Here is a 24,987-nt window from a genome sequence, read left to right on the forward strand (position 1 = left end):
CCTTTTTATTTCTTTATTCAGTTCTCTTAAAGTGAGGTGCCTGAAATCTCTAGATACATGGCTTAGACTCTTTAAGGTTTAAATCTTAAAAAAAATGAGCAGTCTAAACTCCTCCTTTTTTCAATTCAGTGTTTTGATGCAGAGTTGAAAGCATTCGTATTTTCAATTACCACAGCAAGATGGTTTTGCACTGGAATTTATTGAGGGTTTTTCCTTGTCTGTTACCAAGTCTCTTAGTATATATTTCCCTGGATTTTCAACAGGAAAAAGCTACAATAATCCCCACTTGTCCTGCTGGCAAATAGGACTTCTTTTCCTACATGCCTACAGTTAACCATGACAGAAATACATTATTAAGAAAGAAGTAAATACATTAATAGATGTCTTATTTTAATGTTTTATAATAAATAATGATAATAACTGAAGGTGGTCAGTTGGGACTGAAAGAGAATTGCTTTGCATCCAGCTGACTTCACTCATGGGTTTGTATTTGCTCAATGCAATAATGGTCACCTGAAGATGTTTCTGTTCAAAAGGAACAAACCAAGTACAATGATGTTTGTCAATAAAAGGTGGTTTATTCTTCATCTAAAATCCCTTGCTAATTGACAGAATTGCTTCCTGGTTCTGGAGAAACACCCATTATCTGTCATGGATATTTATGTTATTGTTGTTTTGGAAGGCAAAAGTGGTCACATTGGGCTGATAAATTCCTGAAGCTTTGGTTCATGGAAGTGCAAATGTAGTGCTGAAATGTAAGTTACAGGAAGAAAAATGCCCAAAATGTCCTTTCCTTCTCCAGATGGAAACCCAAACTGGCAGCTCTGAGGGATTTCCCAAGGATGTGTTCTTCCTGAATTAAATTGGAATTAGGATTTCCCAAGGATGTGTTCTTCCTGAATTAAATGCTGTAGTTTCTGGAGTGCCAGCTGAAGTGGAGCTGCCAGTTTTTAGGTGGTCAGGCTTTTCTAGACCTGCATTAGGAATTAGGATATCCCAAGGATGTGTTCTTCCTGAATTAAATTGTTGTTTCTGGAGTGCCAGCTGAGGTGGAGCTGCCAGTTTTTAGGTGGTCAGGCTTTTCTAGCCCTGCATTAGGAGTGGGAGCAGCAGCACCGTGTGCCCATCTCTGCCTCTGCAGAGAAAGCATCCCTCCATGTACAAAAACACACCTTTATTTTTCAGATTTGCATAATTCAGTATTACCACATTTCACTCCTCACTCAGCCCTGAGAAAACGATTTGAAAATCCAAACTAAAGATAATATTTGGCAAGGAACATAAGGATTCCGTGGGGTTTTTCCACCAATCCTTGTTGGAAGCTGTACCATATCCTCAGCTTAAGGGAGGCTCCAGCAGCAGATGAGTTTTGGGGTGGAAGATGTGAAGTTTGTGATGAATCTTTGGGTGCTTTGCAGCCAACCTGTACATAAGGAACTCGGGGGAGTTGCCTGCATGCAGCACAAGACTTTTTCCTCTAGCACGTGGCTCTGGGGAGGCTTGGTCACTGCATTGATCTGTTCAACCACATCTTGGTGCTGATTGAGCTTGGAGCCTGACTTGGGAAGGGCAAAGCAAGCTCTGTATCTTGAATTTGAGTCAGTTTTTTGACCTGTCATCAGTGTCTGGAGCTGTAAGAGAATCTGCCTGTACACCTGTCACAAGTTTTGTTCCACTCAGACTGGACTGGTGGCTTCTCACTGAACTTACACAGCCATGCTTGTGCCAAAAGCAGTGAGATATTTGGATTTCTTTTTCCTTTTACGTGTTAATTTGGATGTCTGCTCATCTGTGTGCTTGATAAGTATGAATCTACTGCTTGATTAAAAAATACATCATAATTGTCAATTGTTCCCCATGGCTTGCTCACCTGTGAATGCTGGTTTAAAGGGGTTTTTTTGGGGTGTGCTGAATGATCTTAACCAATTACTCTGGTTTTGGGAGTGGATTTAACATAGAAAAAAATATTAAGTGGAAGACATTTGACTGTTTTAACTGAACACTTTGAGGATTACCTTGTGCTCAGATACAAAATGTGGTCAATTCATTTGTGGTGATGATTTGTCCCTAAAAGAAGATGGAGATTTGGAAAGGGATTTTTCCTGGGTGTTCTGATATCAAGCATCACCTTTCTGGCTGAGTGGGAGTGTGCTGGAAGGAAGGTGGGTGTGGAAAACACTGGTTTGAGCTGTTAGTTAGAGCTTGAACTTTGAGGGGTGACAACAGCCCACATTGTGCTTTATTGTGAAATATATAGATTTATTTTATATTATTTTTCCCAGGAGGTTAGATATCATTCCTTTCAGCAATGTTTGGTGGTGGGGAACAGCTCCTGGGACAAGGATGCTTTGAGCCTTCCCCAAAGTGGGGTGAGCTTCCCACAAAGTTCATGGAAAGCAGTCAAACACACAGCTCCTCACTGAGACAGAGGAAAATGAATGAGAGAGTTGGGAAATCTTTAAAGCTTCTGTTCTACTGCTGGGAAGCTGAAAATCTGATTGATCAGGGCAGTTGTTTTCTCTTAAAATCAGGGGGAGAAATTCCCTTCTCCACAAGCTACAGGCAGCTGAGCACTGTAGTTACAGCTTGTGCTCCCTGGATTAGTGACAAGTAGATGCTGGTTTTAATATAAATAAATAACATTTTTTTTACTATGTTTGCTCAAAGGAAGGCACAAATGGGTAAATGCTTCTCCCTCCCATCTGTCTTTATATTTCAGAGACCAACTAACTTAATATCCTTTTTTATTGTTAATCTGTGGATGTGCTTTCCTCTTATGAGGAATATTTTGAGCTGCTTGATGCTGACTATGAATTTTAAGTGCAGCAAAGAAGCCCATAAAAATTAATAAACCACCTTCTGGAACTTTTTCATGGGATTCTTTAAGCAAGATGCCAATAGCTAGATTATGATCAATGCTGCCCAGGAGAGGCAATCAGAGGGAGAGGCAATAAATCACAGGAGCAGGTGAGATGCTGCTGGCAACACCTCCAGCAGCAGTCACAGGGAGCTGCTTTCTCCCCAAATCCTGCCTCTGGTTCAGAGGAAAACCAGATGTTTGTTCTTCACATCAGCATCAATGTTATTTTTTGCTTTGGATCCATCTTGGTGGAAATGGAAGCGAAACCATTTTTTGAGGAAATGATATTTCAGCCTGGTACCCCATAATCATAACTGGCTGTTATCTTGCATCCAATGAAGGCTATTTGCCTGTTGTCTGCTGGTAGTGACTCACCTCTTATTAAATTCCTGGTGCTCTCCAGGTGGTAAAGGCAGAGTTACTGGGAACAATTTTATGTGATCAATAGAACTGAAGTCTTTTTCCCTGCAAACTGGTTTTTTTTTTTTGTGATCTATATGATTATTTTTGTCTCTTTTCTTGTGGTTTCCAAGCCAGATACAGGTTAAATTTTCATCTAAATTATTAGCTGAGCTCATCCCCACTCTGCAATCACATACAATGGTGAGTTCTCTCTCAAAAAAGAAAAAAACCCCAAAAACTTGAGGTGGATGAGAGACATCAGCTACAGACAGTGGAGAAGCTATGAGCTAACACTTGCTGGGGCATCTCCATAGGCTTCCAGTCACAGCAACCACCTGGTTGCTCCAGACTTTCCTTGCTTTTGGCAAGCCTAACCATTCAACTTGATGTGATGTTTTGCCTGCTTGTTTTATTGTTGGTTAACCAGTTTTCTTTCCTTTATCTTGTATATGATGGGATCTCCGCTAGACTGAGGTAACGCTGGGGGACAGTTGTGTAGCTGGACCCTCTTGTGGTGGTGTTTGTTGGTGGTTTTTCCTAAAGCCATTCCTAAATCCAGCCTTGCTTTCACCATGCCTGTGTGTGCTTGCATGGCCTGGTTTCCATGGAATAACCTCACCCACCCCTACTCTCCTGTGTATTAATTGAATTCTCCTCTGTGTGTGTGTGTGTGCCTCCTCCTGCTGTGTCCTTAAAGTGGGTCACCAGTGTGGATTCCCTAACAGTTCTATGGATCCTTTGCAGCCTTTGGGGGTTCTGCAGATCAAAGGGACTCAGATTTTTAGCTTAGTAAGATATTGTGAGCTGATAAATGGAAAAGAACTGGAGCAAGAGGGAGATTGAGTTTGGTTTCAGGCTGGTCCTCCCTGTGAGCTCACACACACACAGTTTGGATAACTTTGATCAGACTTTTTATTCATGTCAAATAATCCTTTCTTGGCTCCTTTCTACAACAGAGTCTAACTAAAAAGCTGTGAGTGCAATACAATTTCCTCTTTGAATCCTATATTAAAGTCTGAGATTTTTACCACTAATCTCAAAGATTGAAGCAAACTGGCCATAATAATGTAATAATAAGCAAATATATTTATGTTTCAGCTGGAAACATAAATATAGTAGTTTTTGTTTCTGAACCAACAAAGGAATCCCATGCAATTCCTTGTCCTGTTTGGGATGGGGAAGCACTGATCTTTGCAGAACTCTTCTGATCAGATCCAAAGGCTGGGAAGGGTCCACCAGATATGGATGGAGCTAGTAGGGGTGTGTGTGTCCATGGAATGGCTTGTTGGTGCTAAGGATACAAATCAAACTTTCATTTCTGTGTTTAACCTGGTGCTTTCTGTGCTCTCTTTGGGGTGTGGCTGGGCTGCATGAGCAGAAGCTGTCCCAGGAGAGGGAGAAGTTTGCTGACGAGGACAGCATCTTCTACGCGCTCGGAGAATGCGGCCTCATCTCCTTCTCCGACTACATCTTCCTCACCACCGTCCTTTCCAGTAAGTACACAGGGATTTTCCCTGCAATTCCTGCCTTTTTGAAGTTGTCAGGGTCCACAAGCAATAGCTTGTTGAAATGCATTTCCCTAAAAGGCCTTCTGGATTGCCTGCAACTCGAGTTGAGCAATTGCTGGTGCTTGATCTGGTTTAGCCTGAGCTTTCCAGTGCTTTGGGAAGACAAGCAGATTGATGACTTCTAAAGATTTATTTCTCTTTTTGAAATGTGACAGATTTTTTTTTAATGAGTCACTTGACCTGCTGTTCAGATCTGTAAATGGAGATGTGTTCTTGAGCTGTGTTCATGTGATATTCTCTTGGATTTGGATGAACACAGATCTCCAGCTTTTCACTGGTTTCTCACCTCTCCAAACTCCTTTTCCAGCTGTATTTTCACTTGGGTGAGCTCGGGTTTGTGAGTGATGTAATCCAATGAGGAGAGAAGTTAAGCTGTTTACATTTCAACCAGTATCATTAGATACCTTCTGTCTTTTCACCCTGCTGCCCTTGACTTGCATTTGTGATATTTCCATGATCTGCTAATCTGTTCCAGCAAAGTTGTCTGCACTCCCAGTGCCAGCACTGAGAAGTTTGCTTTGCTGGCAAGAACCAGTGAAACTGAAGCCTTTGATAATGTCAAATGGCATTTCTAGACTTTCTTCACGTGGAAGTCAAGCTCAAAACCTCATTTGCAGAGCTTCTCTGACTGCTTGGAAGGTGCTGTATCATAAACAGGAAAGTCAATGGCAGTTTCTCAGCCCCATTAGTAAATGTGGGGTCAGGGGGGAATAAGCCACTGTCCAAATAGACTTGAGACATTTTATTTTTAGATTTAAAAAAAGAAAACTTGGCCATCTAATCTTGTAAGTATCCATTCCATGCTGACCTGATTTGTGAAATTAGAAAACTGGATGCTTCCCAGTTACCTGCAGAGCCCAGTGCTGCCTGCCCAGTGCTGTTCAGGGAGTCAGCTGGGTTAGTCCCTGATGCTTTGTCACAGCAACAGGTGCTTTATTCTCCCCCCATGTTGTTGCATGTTGTAACAGGAGACAGGAGAGGCAGCTCTTCATTAGCTGAGGATCTATTCCTGGCAAGCAGCAATGCTCAAGGTCTTGTTTGTTGTCAAATGGACCTGGCGGGGGCAGACTTGTGTGTGACCTTCATGTTGTGAAAACAAACAGAGAGATAAAGCTGGTTCAACAAAGGGAATTTGTTTTATGACTTTAATTTGCTTTTTTTAATTTATCTGAGTCTCCAAACTGGCTCTTAAGACCTTTGCAGTTCCTTTCTTACATTCATCTGGGCTGTGCCAAAATGATCTGGGGTATTCACTTGTGTCATGAGGGCTTTTCATCTGAGCCTCCACAGATGACAATGAACTCTCAAACCTCTGCTATCACATTACTGAGTGTGGTTTGGAAAACACTCTTGCCCTTGTTTTTATGGTTGTGCTGGTGGTGAACAACCCCCTAATCAAGCACACAGGGCACAAAATGAATTTCATGCGCTTCCACAGGCAGCAGTAAGAGAAATTGTTCTTGCTTTGCTTTAAATTGCTTGTTGTGAGAATAAAAGAAAAGGACCACCTTGTGTTGGAGGAGCAGCCTGCCTTGTTTTGGAGGCTGTGAGGGAGGGACAGGGTTTTATTATTCCTCTTGTTCTTGGGCTTTTGTGTGTGTCCACAATTACAGGGGAGTTAGATTAATGAGGAGACAGAACTGGCCTTGAGGAGCCACGTTGGGCCTTTGAGGGCAAGGCAGGAGCTTTCAAAAAGGAAAATTAAAGAAAAAAAAAAGGAGGAAAAAAAACTCCAAGGCTTTGAGGCTGACTTTTAGACATTTGGGGAGTTTGCTAAATGATTCCTGAGGATGGAGGAATGTTTCTGGAGCTCCTGTTAAACAGTGATTCCCCAGAGGAAGAGTTTGGGTTTCATTTTTAAAGCATGTGCTGTTGTAAAATAAATTCCCTACCAAGCCTTACCCTGTGGCTAAATAGAAAACTCACTGTTACACCCCACTGGTTTACTCTCTGAGTAGTGAACATTACCTTGAAGGAATCCAGTAGTTCCTGATTGGATTCTTTTCCCTAGAAATAAACAAATAATACAGAGAAATAAATAAATAAAATAGAATGAGGGAAGTAAATCTTAAATGTGACAGCTCAATATTGGTTTTCTCCCTGTGTTGTTTAAATAACCCAAGCATTAAGGAAGTATCTGGACATGGTAGAGCTGTAGATTACACCAAATAGATAAACCCAAATAAATATTGGGAAAGGAAGGTGGCATATTGAGCACTCAGCAGGATAATCAAAAGGGGGAGTGGGAGGTTGGGTCTGGGGGGGAGGCAGGAGGGAGAGTGGTGGGGAGAGATCCATCATGGTCTGCTTTGGCTCATTGCATTCCAAACTGATCAATGAGAGCCTTGGCAAACAAAAAGCCCCAAGGGCTCTGCTGTGCTTCCCCAAACTCCTCATTTCAGTTGTCTTTGCAGCTTTACCTGAAGCTCCCTCCAGCTGAGTTCTGTGAAACGGGGAGTGAGAGGAGGAGAGAGGGCTGGAGGCTTCATTTCATGTTGCTGTCAGGCAGCTGTTTGCACATTGCTCAGAAAATGAGTCTGTCACCATATCTTATTTACGAGCCATTTCTCACCCCAGCACTGTCTGTTCTCCTTGGTTGCTGTATTTCTGTGATGTTTTTCTTTTAAAACAACTAATAAATTGGCTTTTAGCTGTTCAGCAAGTCAGCCTTCTGTTAAAGGCAATGAGAGCTGAGGGGCCCTGAGGAAACTCCACAGTTTCTGTTGCTTCAGCTGCTCCTTGTGTTTTGGGGCAGAGGTAGAAAGATGAGCAAATTCTGGTGGAATTTCCCTTGGATCCTTTGAGTGTTATAGGAAAACAAAGACATGGCTTCCCTGACCAAACAGGTTTTTGCTCTGGGACTTGCAAAACAAATGGAAGAAGGAGAAAAAGAGCTTTTCCATGGCCAGTGACTGCAATTGCCCAGCAAATTGCAAGGCACACTAATTCTGCCTTCATTAACAGGTACTGAGGAGAGCTGGGCATTAAAAGAATAAATTGGTGTTGTTTCCACAGTTGGACAGTTGCTGTGTCTGGATTTAATTCTCCTGGCAGGAGGGTTCAAGAACATTGGCTGAAGCCACAATAATTAGCCTTTTACCAGGGCTCTCATAGCAGACCTGCAGCTCCTTCTCCCATCACAGCAGGTAACTCTCACTCAGGATAGACTCACCTCTGTTATTTTTTTTCTGTCCTGTGTATAGGGAATAAATTTCAAGCCATCTACCTCTGGAAATTGTATTCTGGCCAGATATTGAGCTTTGTGCATGTCCCTGGGATGGAGGGACATCTTCTCCCACCCTGGGATCCCCAGGGTCCCTTTGGACCATGACTTCTGAGTAATAACAATAATAAATTATTCCTGGCTGAAGAAAAGTCTTCAGCCCCAGCCCTGCCATGAGTGAAACCTTTACCTCACCAGTGGTGCTTTCATGCTGCTGTGCCCTGTGCCACAGGACCCATTCCCACAAGAAAAGGTTGCTTTGAGTTTATAGGACTGTTTTTGTTTGTAGTCCTGTTCATGTTCATTTTATCTTCAGTCTTTCCTGGCCCTCCATGGGTCCATCTCACCCTCACTGTTTGGAGCAGGGATGTCTTCCTGCCTTTCTGCCAGCCCAGTCACTGCTGTGGGGCATTTCCAAGATGTGTCTGAGCAGCATCTTCCAAGGAATAGCCCAGCTTCCAAACACAAGCCTGGCTGCTTCCTGGCACAGGGAGGGCTCTCTGGCTTGGCATCCCACTTTTGCCATGCTGAAGGACAGAAATAGGAATGATTTTTCACAATTGGCAGTTTGGGATGTTCCCAAGTGATTTGAAAACTCAGACTGGGGCATGGGAGGCTCTGTCAGCCTGAGTCCTTCACCTGCTCTTCCTCTGTTCATCTCTTCATCCCTCAGATTTGTGTGGTGGCATGGGATGGGGGATTCAGGGATCCAGGGGCAGCCACAGCTTCTCTGGGCACCCTGTGCCAGGGCCTCCCCACCCTCCCAGGGAAGGATTTCTCCCTGGTATCCCAAGATGATGCACGAGGATTATTTCAGAGTTAATTCTGATCCTTCTTTGTGAGAAGAAATAACTCAGTTTTCCTCTGGAACTGATGATATTGTGGCTCAGTGCTGTGGGCTCAGTTCTGTAGCTGCCTGTTACTTACATTTCTGGGTTGATTAACATTAAAAAAACCAACTTGGTGTGATTTGGATTCATTTTCTGAAATGGTGGAATAATAATGAAAGGAAAATATCTGCAACATTAAGTTTAATGGGGTTTTTTTTTCCCTATATTTACTGCAGCTGGGGCTCAGCCATCTGTATTCTATGGATAGCTGTCTCTGCTTCAGGACTGTGTTAATTGGGGATTGATTCACTTTCAGGGTACTGTGGCCTTTGCACATCTATTTTTCTTCATTTTGGGATAAATGGAGAAGAAGCAACCATAGGATATTTAACTCTAAATGACTGATTTTTCCCAGCTGAGTTCTTGATCCTTCTTCCCACACTGGAGTTGCTTGGGGAGTTATTAAGTCTTGGGAGCCATGAGCTGCTTTGTGTATAAATTCCCACCAAAAGACAAGATATTCCAGTGTTTTCTAGGGAGTAGCCAGAAGTTTTACTTCCTCTAAGTAACATCACCAAAAATCACTCTGTTTTGGCAAAAAAATTCCCAGCTCCATGAGGAGGGATGGGTATTCTCCAAATGTGTGTTAAAACTTTGGTTTTCTTAAAATGCAGTTCCTCTGCTGGAGGTCAGAGAGCAAGGTACACTGAGAGGTGTCTCCAAATATTGAGTTTTTGGGAAAGAGAAGATCCCAAATGAGCACAAAGCCAAGGAAATGTGGCCTTTCTCATCAGTGAGCTTTTAATGTCTTTCAGAGTGCATTGCTTCTGCTGAGAGTACAGGGCTGTAAAGAGCAATTGAGTGCTGCAAATTGGTCCATTGAATAATTGAAAATAGTTTAAAATGGCATCATTGGCTTAAAGATTCCTAATGAAGCCATCTCATCCCTCAGGCCTTCCCAGGGGCTTTACCCTGCTGGATCCAAGTGGGTTTTTTCCACTTGGTCAGTGCTTGTTATTTGTTTGCTGGTGAAGGACACTCATCTCTCCACCATTCCTGTGTTTGGGTTCTGCTTTATTTGATCTCTTTCTGTCCCCAAATATCTGATTGGAAGAAGTGAATCAAGAAAAGTGTTAATTGCCCTTTACACTAAATCCTGGGTTAGTTGAAAAAGCAACTTGGCATGGAAAGCTGGTGGAATTATGGATCTAAAGGATCATTTCAACCAGATCTTTCCATGTATCTATGTCTTGGTCTATATATATGGGTCTTTCCATATATCTCTAAGGTAGGAGTTCACTGATAGTAGTGTGGGCTTCAGTACCACATTTTCACTCATGTTGGCCCAATGGAAGGGATTGGAAATAGGTGATTTCTAAGGTTCCTTCCAACCCAAACCATTCCATGCTTCCACGTTAATGATTTGGAGGATCCTCCTGAACATCTAAAGATAGAAATAAAGTTTAAAAAGAAACTGAAGAAACAGTTTCTGCCTCATTGCCCAAGGGAAATCAGTTGCAATGAAACAGTCTCTATTTTTAATAATGTAAAAAAGGATGGTGAGGAGACAGCTCACACAATCAGAGAGAGCTGGGAATGCAGCAGAGCACTTGGGGAAAATCCAGAGGTGGTTTTCCCTTATAGAGGCAGGCATTAGGCCATATGAGAACCAAAGAGTCCTTTAAATGGCTTTGGAAACCACTGCAGGAGGAATATTGGGGTTGTTTGGAGGCACCTTAATTAAGGAAGCAGTGGGGAAATTTAGAGATGCTGCAGCTGGGAATGGTAAAATTTGGGGGGCAAAATAAAAGAGGGAGGGAAGGGCTACATTTAGCTGGGCAATCTGGTGTCTGCTGATTTTATGGTTTATGAGTTTGAGGGGTGTAAGTGCAGGAAGAGGAAGGGAAATGGAGCTTGTGCAGGCTGAGGTAATGGGCAAGGCAGGCACAGTGGGATTGGCAGCTCTAGGGACAGCTCTTCCCACATAAATCCTGACCAGAAGCATCACAGCCAAGGGGAGAGGCAGAAATCATCTGAGCCAGGCCCCATAAATCCAGGCCTGGACACCAGGGGTGTACATCTCTAATGAACATTCCTTCCTGAGCAGCACTGGGATGAGCTCATTGTCTTGGGTGCCCTCTGCTTCCCCTGGCTCAGGGTCACATTGTTGGGATGGAAGTGTCATTCCAGGTAATTGGAGCTGGATATGTAGATCAAAGGAAGAAACCAGCCGTGCCATTTATTAGCTGAAGTAGTGAAGTAATTGAATTTGCCAATTTAAAGCCACCCTTCTCTGCCTTTAGAAAGTACTGACCCTGCAGATTTTTGATGCTGAACTGCTCATTTAAATTTTGGAGGTGTTGTTCTCCTCTGGGGCTTTGATACATTACTCATGGAAATGTGTGTTTAGAGATGGAAAAGGAGGGAAATGGCCCTTGTGAGGGACAAACGAGTATTATACTCTGTTCACCATGTGTCTGCACAAATGGGATGTGCTATTATATATTTCCTTAAAAAGAGGGGGGAAAAACCCCAACCTGTGACAGTTTTTCACAAGGAATAACCAATTTCCCAATCTTTAAATAAACATCATTATATCCTTGTAGAGAAAATGGGGTAAGAAATAGGTGTTGTCTGCTCTTTTTTCTACAACCTTGTAACTGCATGAGAGTTTTGTCTGTTCCTCCTCTTCCTCACAGAGGAAACACCATTTCCCTGGTGCCAGATTTTGGGGCTGATAAGAAGAAATTGCCCCCAGGCTTTCATGCAGTGCTTGCAATTAAAGTGAATAAAATTGCACATGTTCTTGAAATATTAAGGGGGACGTTGGAAGCTTGTTGCTCTTCAAGAAAATGGAGAATTAATCACTGGAGACACTGGATGGATACAGAGGAGGCTTAATCCCTTAAATTTGATGTATCATTGGAGAGATTATGAAGGTGGTGCTGGGGACTGGCTGTCCCCAGGTCAGTTAACAGTGAGTTAATGAGGGACAGGGAGTGAAGGGGGGAAGAGCTATGTGGAGGCCCAGCAGGGATGTGGCTGGAAGGGGGGATGACCCAGCACGTGGCTGTGGTCACAGGAGAGGCTGTTCCTGCACGTGGTGTCTGGAATTCCAGGCTCGAGGGATTGGCAGGGGGAAGTTGGAAGTGCAGGGATGATAAAAGCAGCACCACGTGTGCTGGGGATATCAAGCAGGTCCTGACAGGCTGTCCCTGCCATCAGCCCCAATGCCCTTACTCATCTATTTTGGGCACAAAGTGTTTGGGAAAAGGGTCTCATGAACCTGTCTGTTGAATCTTTTCCTGATAAAGGGCTGGTTGTTATTATAGCAAGGAGAAAACACAATGTGAAAGTTTAAACTGGAGCTGTAACAAACATCCAAAATCCAGTTCAGTTAATTCCATATTCATTTCCTTTTGTCTGAGTGATTCCTCTTTGTCTCCCCTCTCCCACCCCCATTTGAGAAGTGCCTTCCCACAGAAGAGTGGATGCAAAAACTCATTAAACCCTGAGCATCCATTGGAAATATTAAAAGTTGATTGCACAGATGAAATTAAAGAGAGCTGAACCTCACCAGTGATCTACATTAGATTTGGGAAATGAAAAAAGCAGCTAAGTTTTAACTGATCACTTAAGCTGACAGCCTTAGCATTAGTTATAACCTAGAGGATTCCCTAGAAATCCCAGCAAACACCACAAATCCTGTAGGAGGTGTGTATTTGAAAGTAGCAGAGCACGATAAATCCTCATATATTAACTTAATTTGGGAAAAAAAAATTGTGGTGCTGCGTTGTGGCTTCAAACAGTGACAGGTTCCAGAGCCCAATATGGAAATGTACTGAAATTCTGTGGTGGGGTGCAGGGAAAAGAGCGTGGCTGGCTGGGAAGTGATGCCTTTGCAGTTCTGACTAAATAAACCGTGACAGCACAGACTAAATGTAATGAAAAATAAGGTACAGCAACGTCTCAGCTCGTGAGCTCCAGCCCACAGCTCATCTCAGTGTCATGACTGGGCTCAGACAGGGTGGGCATGATTTGTTTAAATTTGTACAGGGAGGCAAGAGCTGAGAAGTGCCCAGATCCCAGCTCTGCTCCTCACCCATGGGAGGCACAGAGCGTGCAGTGCCTGGGGAGCACCCTCTGGCCAAACTGGTGTTTGACTGCATGGAACACACTGGAGCTCTTGCTGCAGCATCATTTTCTGTTAACTGTCATTGGAAATAGCAGATGGCATCTTGCTTTCCAGCTTTTTCCACCTGTAAATAGAATAAATGTTCCAGAAATATCTCCTCCTTACAACTCCTTGTTAAGACCTTTGGTAAAAGGAGGACTGTGAAACTCAGAGCTAGGGGTTCCTACAAGCTGCATTTCTCCACTAAAATTGAAAGAATTGAGTAAATTTGCTTTTGGATAAAGTCATTCAGAACTTGTGCCCTTTTAAATTGAGCTTTTGTATCTTTGTTAACTGGTTTTTGTGTTTTGTTGGGTTTTTCCTGTAGCTCCCCAGAGGAATTTTGAAATTGCCTTTAAGATGTTTGATCTGAACGGCGACGGCGAGGTGGACATGGAGGAGTTTGAGCAGGCAAGTTGAGCAATCAGTGCTGTGGGAGCTGAGCCATAAGCACAGCATCCCTCTGTGATGTTACTGCCTTCATTTTTGTGCTCAGTGCTGCTTTGCACCTTTCCCTTCTGTGCTCTACTGTGCTGCTTCAGTGCTGCTGTTTGTTTCTTTAAACTGGATGTGTCAAGAGAACGTTTTTCATTCATCCAGGACAGCCAGCAGGACAAACTCAGGTTTCTTGTGACTTTGTCACCAACATTCAAGGCTAGGCTGTGTGGGCTTTGGAGCAACCTGGTCTGGTGGAAGGTAGGGCATGGAACTGGATGAGCTTTAAGGTCCCTTCCAACCCAAACCATTCTATGATTCTTGAACATTTTCCTTACAAAAAGTTACCTTCAAGGTAGGCAAAGAACTTTTTTTCACTCTGCTGATAAAATGGGATTTTGATCCTACTGCATTCACAGCTTCTACTGCATTCCTTGATTTTGTCTTCAGAGAATAGCCAAGGTAAGTCTGCTTCAGAGGAGAGTTTATCCACTTATTCCAGTGTAATCCTAAAACGTGTTATTGAGAGCATATTTTCATTAGTCCTTTACTTCTTACAAGGCTTCATCAGCAGGGACTTTGCTGCAGGTTTTTTAATGAGTTTAGCCTTCATGTCTGATACTGGTGAGCTCTTCCTATAAGCTGTGATTTATGGTTGTGTCTGAGTGAGAATAGATTGAAGGCTCGAGCTGTCAGTGGGGAAAAGATTTGCCCTCCCCTCCTAAGGCTAGAAATAGGCAGATTTTCCTTGCCTATTTCTAGCCTTAAGATATTGGGAACTTATAAACACCCTGAAATCACATCCTGAATCACCAGTGTGTGCTATTCATAAAAGGAAATTTAAATGCATTTACAAAGTGCTACCCAAGAACAAAGCTGCCTTGGAGAATGCAGGGACAGATTCTTACTCATGAGTTGGCTCCACGAGTAATTAACTGCAGAAGAGTCTCCACAAGGTCGTGCTTGGGGCACTTGCTATAAATGGGAAGAACTAGTGGCAAAGGAGGTCTGTTGAATTACCTTCCTTTTCTAATCTTTTGCTGCCATCCTCCCTAAATTATTACCTGTGTGCATGGTGTCATCATCACGAGCTTGCTCCAGAGCCATGGAATATGTCTGGGTAAGAGCAGGGGTTTAGATGCACACTTTGGACTGTGAGGAGAGTGGAGTGTGTTGATCTGCAGTCTGACATCACTTGACAGCTTGAAATGCAAACCTGGGGTTTTGGTCACGTTCCTTCCTCTTGGGTTCCTGTGGCTGACATGACCCCTGAGGTGTTAGAAAGTCTCTTTCTCCCAGCCCCGTGACCAAAGAAGAAGTCAAGATTTGTTGGTTCTGCTTTTCAAGGTTGTTTATTTTCTCTTATCTGTTCCATTCCTTCTCTGACCTGCTGAGATCTGTCCAGCAGGTCGGGTTGTGGCACACTGACCACCCTTGGGGTTGTGTTAACTTTTTATACTAAGAACTACATGTGCTTTATTTACAGTCATTTTCCAATACCCATCACCTGTGTTAGACTGGCTGTCTCTACTCTAAACCAATCAGTGTCACCATCCCAGTAGAAGATGGAGGACAACAAGAAGAAGGACAGGACATGCCCATATTCCTCCATCTTTCCTCTTGAATCCCCATTCTATAACCCTAAAATTCTACTTTTTCACCCTGTGACAAATTCACTCTCATTCTGCTCAAACTCTTGTGGCTTGTAAATCTTCATACAAAGTTGGTAATTGTTTCCATGGGCTAAAATCAAAGGCACAGGTGTTTTTGACTCTGTGCCAAGGTCTCTGAGCCCTCTGCCAGGGTCTGGAATCACCCAGGGCAGCCAGAGGAATGTCCTGGGTCCTGACACCATCCTTTCCCCAAGTAAAAATCCCTGTTCTTCTTTCTGTCTGCATAGTGCATGGAGACAGCACTCCACTGCAGCTATGGGATGATATTGAACAGCCCAAAAGGTGATTTATGGTAGTTGCAGTGTTCTAGAATGAAATCAATTATGGAGATAGATGAATTTAAGAAAAGCAGAGAACAATTAACCTCCTACTAAAAATGCAGTGATGCCAAGGTGCTAACTCAGGTGTCACGTTTGGCTTTTTTATTAGAGCCACCTAAAATGAAAAAGGAACATTTCTACAAGATGAATGTTTCCTAATTGCTGTGAAGATGAGGGTACAAAATTGAATTCAATTATTTCAAATCATCCAGTAGACCAGGGGAAGTTATGCATGCATTAAGTCCCATAAATATCCTTAGGAAGGGGAAGGTATTTTTGTTAAGCTGGTTACCTGTGTCACTGCTTGTATAGAAAGGAATAAAGTTCCTGGTTAGCATCAGAATATTTGGGTAAAGGCTGAGAGTAAAAGGATGAAGGAGCTGTTTTGGAAAGTGAGAAGATATCTGTGAAGATACTGATTTGCTGCAAGAACAAACTCAGCTCCAGTGGGAGGCACATATATCTCATTATGCAAACATCTAACATTACAAACAATTGTTTAGATGATAAATCCTCTTTTTTACTCCTTATGGAAATGCCTCAGGAGGAGCATGAAGGATGGCAGGGTTTGCAGCTCTGTCCTGTTAATCTTACCTGGCAGGAGCAGCTGGAACTGACCCTCTCAGGGGATTATGCAGCACTTTAAAAAAGCAGCATCACTTTGGGGAGAATGGGTGGAAGAAGAGGGGGAAGAAAAGGACCACCATCATTCCATCCCTGCTGGCTGTGAGCACGTGGCAATGAACTTCCTACTCCTCCCTCACACCTTGTCTTTGGAGGCAGCCAACAGCAGGTCCCTCTTCTCACTGATGTTTGAAAACCTCATCAGGAAAGAAATTTACTTCAGTAATTTAGCTAATATGTGCCTTAGCTGGAGGCTTGAACTGCCTAATAAAAAAGTATTTCATTTCTTCAGGCCTTGATGAAGAATTTCAGGCTTTTTATCCAGTTGAGGCATGTGGTTAGTGCTTAGTCCTGAATAATGTGGTGCCTGCATCAGTATTGCCTTCAATTCTTCATCCTTTGGCATATAAATTGTTAGTTTACTCCTCTGTTTTTAAAGAAAAGCTGGCTGAAAAGTAGAAAACTTGCCTGCAGTGTTACTGGTGATTTCTCTTTGAGTCTTTAACTATTTTAATTTTTTTTCCCCCCTCATCTGGTACAGAAGATGAAACATGACAAACACTTAGGCTGAAATAGGAACAAAAAAGAGTGGAGCATCTCAGAGCTCCCTGTCCTTGCACGATTGATGAACTGTGGGTGAGGGCAGCTCCTTGCAGTGCTGCCTGCCTTTCTGGGCATTGAAAGGATTACCCAAAACAGGGACTGCTTCAATCATTTTGGCTCCAGTGCCCACAGGTGGATTTTCAACCTGTCCAACACTTGTTACAGATGGGAGAGGAAAAGAGAGCCATAGGATTCCACATAAATAACAGGCAGGAAAAGCTGCTCTGTGGAGCAGTCTGCAGTGTGGTAAACACTGATGTAGAAACAGGGGCAGTTTTCCAAGCTGGCCTTAAATTGCCTTGCTTCAGACAGTTTATAAATATTTGTCTCCAAACTGTGCTGCATGCAGAGCTCACAGTTAACAGTGAAGCACAAAGCAAACTGAGGAGTTGCTATTTACAGTGCAAAAATCAGAGAATTCCTGAATAGTTTGGGTTGGAAAGGACCTTAAAGATCATCTCAATCCAACCCCCCTGCCATGGGCAGGGACACCTTCCTCTGTCCCAGGTTGCTCCAGGTTCTGTCCAGCTTGTCCTTGAACACTTCCAGGAATGGGGCAGCCACAGCTTCTCTGGGCAACCTCTGCCATGGCCTCACCACCCACACAGAGAAAAATTTCCTCTCAAAATGTAGTCTAAAGCTCCAGTCTTTCAGTGTAAAGCCATTACCCTTGTAAATATTCTCTCTCCATGTTTCTTGCAGGCTCCCTTCAGGCACTGAAAGGCCACAATTAGGTCACCCCACATCCTTCCTCACATCAGAGTAACCAAAAAGCCTCAAAACCTCTTTTCTGTACTTTTTTCCTCTTTATTTTCTCCTCTAGTTGATTTTCCTTGTGTAAGAACAGCCAGCAGCCTGTGGGGGATGCAGGGTTTCCAGCAAGGTGAACCCAGCAGCAATAGTGTGGTGTTTTCCTCTAGAGCATCTCCTCTGGGGCTGTTCCAGCACTCACACTCTCATTAGGAAAAAGTTGAACACACTGAATAGCACAATAATGAGGTTCTGGCATCCTTGTGACAGCTGGAGCTCTTGGCAGCTGCTCTTCTTCCTCCCTTCCAACTTTTGTCTGCAAGGGGAGGAGGCTGATGGCAAAGCAGTGGTGGTTGCTGGAGCTTTGGGAAGCCTGGGCTGTCAGGTGGGTTTTTTTTTCCTTCTTTTTCAAACTTATTGTCCTTAATATGAATCCTTTTGCTGCCTTGTTGGAAGAGGTAAGTTACTACACAGAGAATAAGCCTGGTTTCTCATATCCCAGCAATAATCACTCAGATCCACTTGGTAGTTTAGTGAGATACTTGAGGATGGAGAGAGGACATGGCTGCATTTGGCTTGGCTGCCCCCTTAAATATGCACAGAACCCTTAAAATAACACACTCTGGGATTTTCAGGCTGTCACATCCTTCATGGTCAACCTTTTGCCATCTTTTATAGGGTAGGGAAGTTCTTTTGAAGAGCCTTTTGTGCTGGGTGGCACAGCCCCAGGGATGGAGGAACTTCCAGCTGTGACAGAGAGCAGCAAGGAGAGGGTGCCCTTGGGTTGAAAACCCCAGGATTTGTGCTTGAGTGGGAAGAAATGTGTTGTCAGCAAACTGGGGGTGCTGTGAGCTCACAAGGATGGACAGTAAAGGAATGGAAGCTCTAAAACATTTGAAGAGTTTTTTCTTCCCCACCATCCCTGGATGTGTTTAAGCCTGGATGTGGCACTGGCTGCCAGGGTTTAGTTGAGGTGTTGGAGCTGGGTTGGATTCAATGATCTTGAAAGTCTCTTCCAACCTTGTGAATTCTGTGATTGTTGCAGCTTCCCCACCTCCTGGGATTTTGCTGGGAAGAAGCTGCTCTGCTGACCAGGGGTGGGATCATCGCTAGAATGTTTATCTGCACACTGGCTGAATTGTTTCCTAAAACTCATCTTAAGCACTTGATTCTCTTTTTTCTTTAAAATGGACTGAAAAAGCCAAAGCCTAGGTTGGCCAGAGAGGTTGTGGCCTCATCCTTAGAGGTGTTCAAGGCCAGGCTGGACGGGGCCTGGAGCAAGCTGGTCTAGTGGAAAGTGTCCCTGCCCATGGAAGGGTTTTGGAACTAAATGGTCTTTAAGGTCACTTCCAGCCTGAATCATTCTGTGACTCTCTTAAGCTCAGCCAATTTTTTTAATTGTTGTGTCTCCTGAGAATTGTTTTAGGAGGAAAAGAAAGAAGGATTGTGGAAACCTAGAACACTGGGAATATTTCTCTGTCTGCTCTGGGAGAGCACTGACTTTGACCCTCATTCATGGAGAAAGTTTCCCAGACTTCAAGATAGACTGGAACCCACAAAAGTGTGAAATAGATTATAGAGAGTCAGAAATAAGAAATTAAAGAATTGGTAAGAAATTGAGGTTTTGGGATTTTTAGTGTGCTGTGGATGGCAGCAAGATGGAGGGCACAGGGTGTCACCCTGGGTTTCTTCTTCATGCTGCTTCTTCCTCCTTCTCCATGGGTTTGGGTGGCATTTTGTCATTGGGCAGAAAAGTCCCCATTGCAGCTCTGTGGGATCAGTTATTGGGTTAAAAGGGAAAATAATCCAGGTGTCAGCTCTTAACTGGACAGTTTAGTCTTAAAAGACCTTGGAACAAGAGATTGTTGCCATTTTGTGCCCTTCTAATGAAAAGCTGCTGAACTCACAGTAGTGAGACTGTTTTACTGATAAGAAATAATAAACACCTGAGTGTGAACATGAACTACTGTCTGAAGTGCCTTCAATCCAGACCCAGATGAGAGGAATGGCAGATTTGTCTTTCCAAACAAGCTGTGGGTCTGCTGGTAGATAAAACCAGCACTGGGAGATAAAAGAAACAATGGGAAGGATTCCACTGACTGATGAATGGAAAAAGATATTAGTTTTTACAAATAAACTTTAGGTTTGCTGATAAAATAAATTAGACATTGAAAGATGAAAGAAACGATAGGGAAGAAAAACCCCTAAATTCCATAAGAATTGAAAATTAAAAGGGAGGGTTATACATTAGAGGGAAATCTCTGGTATTCTCAGGGCTTTAGCTGGTCACAGTGACCCTGAGATGTGTTAGAAAATCTCTTTTCCCAGCCCGGTGGTCAAAGAAGGAGTCAGAGCTCTTCAGTTCTCATTCTCAAGGTTGTTTATTGTTTCTTATCTATAAAATTCTTTCTCTGACCCGCCAAGTTCCATTCAGCAGGACAGACAGAGGCACTCTGCCTGCCCCTGAGGTGGTGTTATCATTTTATACTAAAAACTACATGTACATTATTTACCATAACTTCCCAATACCCATCACCTGTGTTAGACAGTGAGCTTCTACTCTAAACCAATCTAAAAGTGCCACCATCACAGCAGAAGATGGAGGCCAAGAAGAAGAAGAAGGAGAAAGGCTGGACAGGCCCAGATTCCTCCATCTTGCCTCCTGAACCCCCATTCTAAAAACCCCAAAAAATCTATTTCTCACCCTGTGACAAGCTAATTATTATTCTACTTATACTTTTGTGGTTTGCAGATTTTCATATAAGGTTGGTAACTTTTTCCATGGGTCATAATCAAACCCACAGGTGTCTTGGGCTCTGTGCCAGGGTCTCTGAGCCCCCTGGCAGGGGTCCTGGTAATCCAGGACAGCCAGAGGGATGTCCTGAATTCCAACATGGTATCAGGCATTTTGGGAAGTCTGTACCTTCCAAGTCCCTCAGCCAATGAGCAAAGAGAGAAGGGAAATGTGGCTGGGAAATTGGGATAAAAAGGGAGGCTGCATCCTCCAAAAGTTGGAGAGATCCCAGTGGAATGCCCCATGGCCTCTCCCTTTATTTGAATAAAGTAAAAGGACTCCTCTGTCTCCTTTTTGGACATAAACTGTCACAGACATCTTTTATGAAATATCCTTTCCTTAGGATTTTTCCTCCTGAGAAGCTGAGAGGCCTCAGGAACAAGATGTAACCAATGGTTATCTGCTGCTGTGGAATGCAACAGGTGCATCTGGGATTGGTCTCATGTGGTTGTTTCTAATTAATGGCCAATCACAGTCAGCTGGCTCAGACAGAGAGTCCAAGACAGAGCCTTTGTTATCATTCTTTCTTTTTCTATTCTTAGCCAGCCTTCTGATGAAATCCTTTTTTCTATTCTTTTAGTATAGTTTTAATGTAATATATATCATAAAATAATAAATCAGCCTTCTGAAACATGGAGTCAGATCCTCATCTCTTCCCTCAACCTGAGACCCCTGTGAACACCATCACAATAAACCTCTGATGTTTGTGTATTCATTTTCCTGGCACAGAGAAACCAACAGCTGGTAGCCCCACAAAGGCTGGCACAGGCACTGCTGTGGTTTTGACTGTGCCATGTCCCTGTGGTTTGTAGGTGCAGAGCATCATCCGCTCCCAGACCAGCATGGGCATGCGGCACCGGGACCGCTCCACCACCGGCAACACCCTCAAGACCGGCTTCAACTCCGCCCTCACCACCTACTTCTTCGGGGCTGACCTCAAGGGGAAGCTCACCATCTCCCACTTCCTGGACTTCCAGCGCAAGCTGCAGCACGACATTCTGAAACTTGAGGTTTGGAATGGTTGGTTTTGTCCAGGGGAGGGCAGTGCAGCGTGGGTTGTGCTTAGGGTGGGTGTGAAAAACGCCAGGCAGTTGTTTTTTAAAAATTTTTAAAGTTTAATAGTTATAAAATGGTTATAAAAATAGCAGTATAATTAGAGTAATAATAATTTAGACAATATGAGACAATAGAAATAAAGAGTTACAGGCAGTCCAGGTACCTCTTTCTGGGCAAAATAAGCCCAAAAAAAGGCCCCACGTTAACAGAGGATTAACCCTTAAAAGCAACAGCCTGTTGCATATTCCTACACCTCATCCTTGATGCATAAATTCCATTCAAACCCAGGATTCTGTCTGGGCAGTGTCAGCTTCTTCCTCTGAATCCTGACTGAGTCTTCAGAGCTGAGTGAGGCAGGAAGAACTCGATAATGGAGCAATAAATTCTCTTTCTCTGAAAGATTCAGGTGTCCTGTGGCTGCTATCTCACTGCAAGTCCTTTCTTTAAAGAAAGTATCCTTTTAAACCTAAAACTAGATTTAACACACTACTAAAAAGATTAATGCAGCATAACTTTCTAACTTAACACATATAATATTCATCTGAATATTTGCCAAAAGCCAATCATAAAATACGCATTTTTCACAGTGGGGAAAATTTCTGGAGGAGGAGCAAGAGACTGAGAAGGGTACAGGGGGAAATTCTACAGCTGTGACTTGCAGATCCAAGCTGTTAAATCCCTGATGAGCATTTCAGTGCCTGTGGCACTCCCCAAGGAACATCTCCAGCATTTGTTGGTGGCTGCTCTTGGTACATCCTGGGTGTGTGTCCCTCTAAAAGCCTGGCTGTTGCCTTGGCACTGCTGATGGGGATGATTTAAGGGAGAAGCTTTTAATGCCTTATTTCAACAACAACAGAGGTTGTGAGTGGCCTCTTGCTGCCTTGCTGAGGAAGGTTGGTCTCAGTCCTAATCAGTGAGTTGGGCCCTAAAGGACCAGGATTTATAACATTCCCAAAACTCTTCATTGTCACTGTCATATTTTCTGAAAAATCCCTTTGCCAGGATTTCTTCTCCTGGCAAGCTGAGAAGCCTCAGAGAAAAATGAAAACAGTATTATCTCATTTGCTTCTCCTGAGTTTTGCTGCTTTGGAATGTGCTTTGGACATTGTTTACCAACTGGTCATTGTTTTATTGGTTTCATGTGAATTGTTTTAACTTAATGGCCAATCACAGTCAGGCTGTGTCAGACTCTGGAGAGAGTCACAAGATTCATTATTATCTTTTAGCCTTCTATCTGTATCCTTTCTCTATTCTTTAGTATAGTTTAGTATAGCATTCTTTTATATAATATAGTAAGATAAAATAATAAATTAGCCTTCTGAGAACATGGAGTCAGATTCCTTCATTCCTCCTCCATCTGGGGAACCCCAAAAATACCACACTTCATCTCTGCTTTTGTCCCCACCTTTTCTGTTTGCTTCATTATTCTGAATGTTTTTGCTGAGAAAGTGTTCAAGGTTTGTTTAGATCCTCCTAAATAGGTGGTCTCTGTTATGTGACCTCTGTTGTTCACTCCTGGATGTTTTATGAGAAATGTTGTCCATCTCTTCTGAATTTAATCTCCTTTTTAATTTGCATTGCCCTGACTTTTAACACCAGCTCCCAGCCTCCTGCTCCTCATCACATAACCTGAATTTAAGCATCACCCTTTAAAATCTGGTTCTTTTGTATAAAATCAGTAGAAGGACAGCAACAGGGGACTTGTTGGTCTGTCTCAGCTCTCAGGTAGAGCTGACTCAGTTGGAAATGGTGCCCATCACTGCATCAGGCTGCAGGGTTCAACCTGGCTTGAGCAAAGCCAGGCTTTTATTTGCATTGGAAATCAGGATTTGTGCATAAGAAGATGCCCCCCAGCCTATCAGGATTACAGAATTCAGAGCTCTGTCACTTCAGCCTGGTGTATTATTGCTCACATGCTCAGGTTGTGTGATCAGCATTTTCTTAAGTTCTTATCAAGTCAGTCATTGCAATTTAAAACTGAATTTATTTCCTTTTTTATTTGGCATTTACAAATCCAAATAAGAAACTGACCCAAGGACTGATTATTTTATTTTTGTGAAGGCAATTGCCTGGTTCACTGCCTTCATTTCCTGGCCATTAAAGCAGGTGCTGTGGCCCTGCCTTTGCAGGGGGAATTGGCTGCCTGAAGAAAATGTTCTTTGTGAACTGGGTCATCTCCTCAGTGCCTCTGCAAATTGAAAGGAATAAAATGCTTTTTAAGGTGAAGAAACATCAGGTGTAACCTGAATGTAAAGGCAAGAGAAGCAGAGGTTTTTCCATGCCCTGGTTTTCCCCTGCCCTGTTCACTCCAGGGGTGGGCACTGAAGTGTTCCTGACCCTGTGCTCCCTCCACAGCTCCCCACTTCCCTCATTAAGAGGCAATGGGGGTTTTTCTTTTCAGTTTCATGATACTTGTTCTTCTCTTTCTGCTGTGACAATTTAGTTCTTGATGATTTCAGTCAATTGTGCATCTTCCTGGCTAATAGTAGTTGCTTTTCTAACAGATTATTTATAACTGGGGACAAAAAAAGATATTTATGTCTGAGTAAGTTATCAAATATCATGAAGGCATCATTACTGACTCTCTACCAGCACCAGGCTGATACTCAGTTCCACTGAAACATTGGTGGCTCTGTTCTGCCAAACTTAACTTTTCCTTGAGTTCATGCTACCAAAGCCCTGATTTTCCTGTTCCTAACTCTCATTGATTTAGGCAAAACAGGCCTATTTCTGTCCCCAGCATTATGCAATGTGGCTTCTCTCCTCTTCAGCTTTTATCTCTTTTGACCTGATCTCCCAGCTTTCCTCCTTGCTTCACATTTGATGTGTTTGTTCACACTTAAGGAGCTTTTCCCAGAGTGTCTGGTGGGTTTGTGTTGTTCCTTTGCCAGGGAGTGCCCTAATGACCTCAGCTGCTTGAAAAGCACAGCAGTTCAGAGATGAGATGTCTCTTGAGAAGAGAGGGGTTCACCCTGACCATGTAAATCAGGAAAATGTGAGAAGTGGTGCTCTGCTGAACTCTTCTTCCCTCATCTGCTCATCCTCTGCATGGAGCATGGCCTGGAGCTGGGATGTTGATTTGAAACCCAGTTTTTGTTCATGATGAGAGCTCTGGGGAGGTCCTTGGGGAAATACAGGTCTGAAGAATCTCCTGGGGCTGCTGCAGCCTCTGTTCCCCAGCTGGGATGCTGGCTTTGTCTCATCTGGAAGAAAGCTGCTTTAAGAAAAAACTTGCTTTTAAAGCTTTTTCCCTTCAGCTCAGGATCCAGGCATTTCTGCAGTTCAGACACTTGAGCTGTTTTCTGCTGACTGAAGGTGGAACAATAGTTTCTGACCATCTGAACCCACTTTATCTTCCTCTTACTGATTTTGGTTCATTTTTTTTTTTAATCAAAATACCCATGCATATTTCTTGCTAGGATTCAGCAGAAGCTCTCACAGAGGAATTAACTCAGACAAAGCCCTGAACATTTCAATGTTCCTTATGGCTGAAGTGTTGATAGCAGGTTTAAGTAACCATGGCCTGCTGTTTTCTTCTTTTCTGCTTTTATTTCTTTTTTTATGCAAGTATATTTTCCATCATTTTATGAAGACTCAGCTGTCAACTCAGTTGCAGGAAGGGAAGGATGAGGGAAGTAACCACAGCCAGAGGTAGAGGAGAAGCTTTTAATGCCT

At 43.2% G+C, this 24,987-nt stretch overlaps 1 protein-coding gene across 3 annotated transcripts in view; it reads left to right on the top strand.

Annotated features, from left to right (window-relative positions):
- Nucleotides 1-24,987, top strand: part of MICU1 (mitochondrial calcium uptake 1) — a 93,989-nt gene that overhangs the window by 43,154 nt on the left and 25,848 nt on the right. For 2 of the 3 annotated variants that reach the window (XM_071438468.1, XM_071438470.1), the window contains 3 exons: nucleotides 4,641-4,755; nucleotides 13,386-13,468; nucleotides 21,069-21,266. In XM_071438468.1, coding sequence (XP_071294569.1) covers nucleotides 4,641-4,755; nucleotides 13,386-13,468; nucleotides 21,069-21,266 — 396 coding nt within the window. Of the gene's footprint in view, nucleotides 1-3,397; nucleotides 3,464-4,640; nucleotides 4,756-13,385; nucleotides 13,469-21,068; nucleotides 21,267-24,987 lie in introns of all 3 variants that reach the window. The other variant, XM_071438471.1, reaches the window with a different exon arrangement.

Source organism: Agelaius tricolor, unplaced genomic scaffold, assembly GCF_023055355.1.
Source record: "Agelaius tricolor isolate 1412-34295 unplaced genomic scaffold, bAgeTri1.0.p SCAF_13, whole genome shotgun sequence".
In the NCBI taxonomy this organism is placed as follows: Eukaryota; Metazoa; Chordata; class Aves; order Passeriformes; family Icteridae; genus Agelaius; species Agelaius tricolor.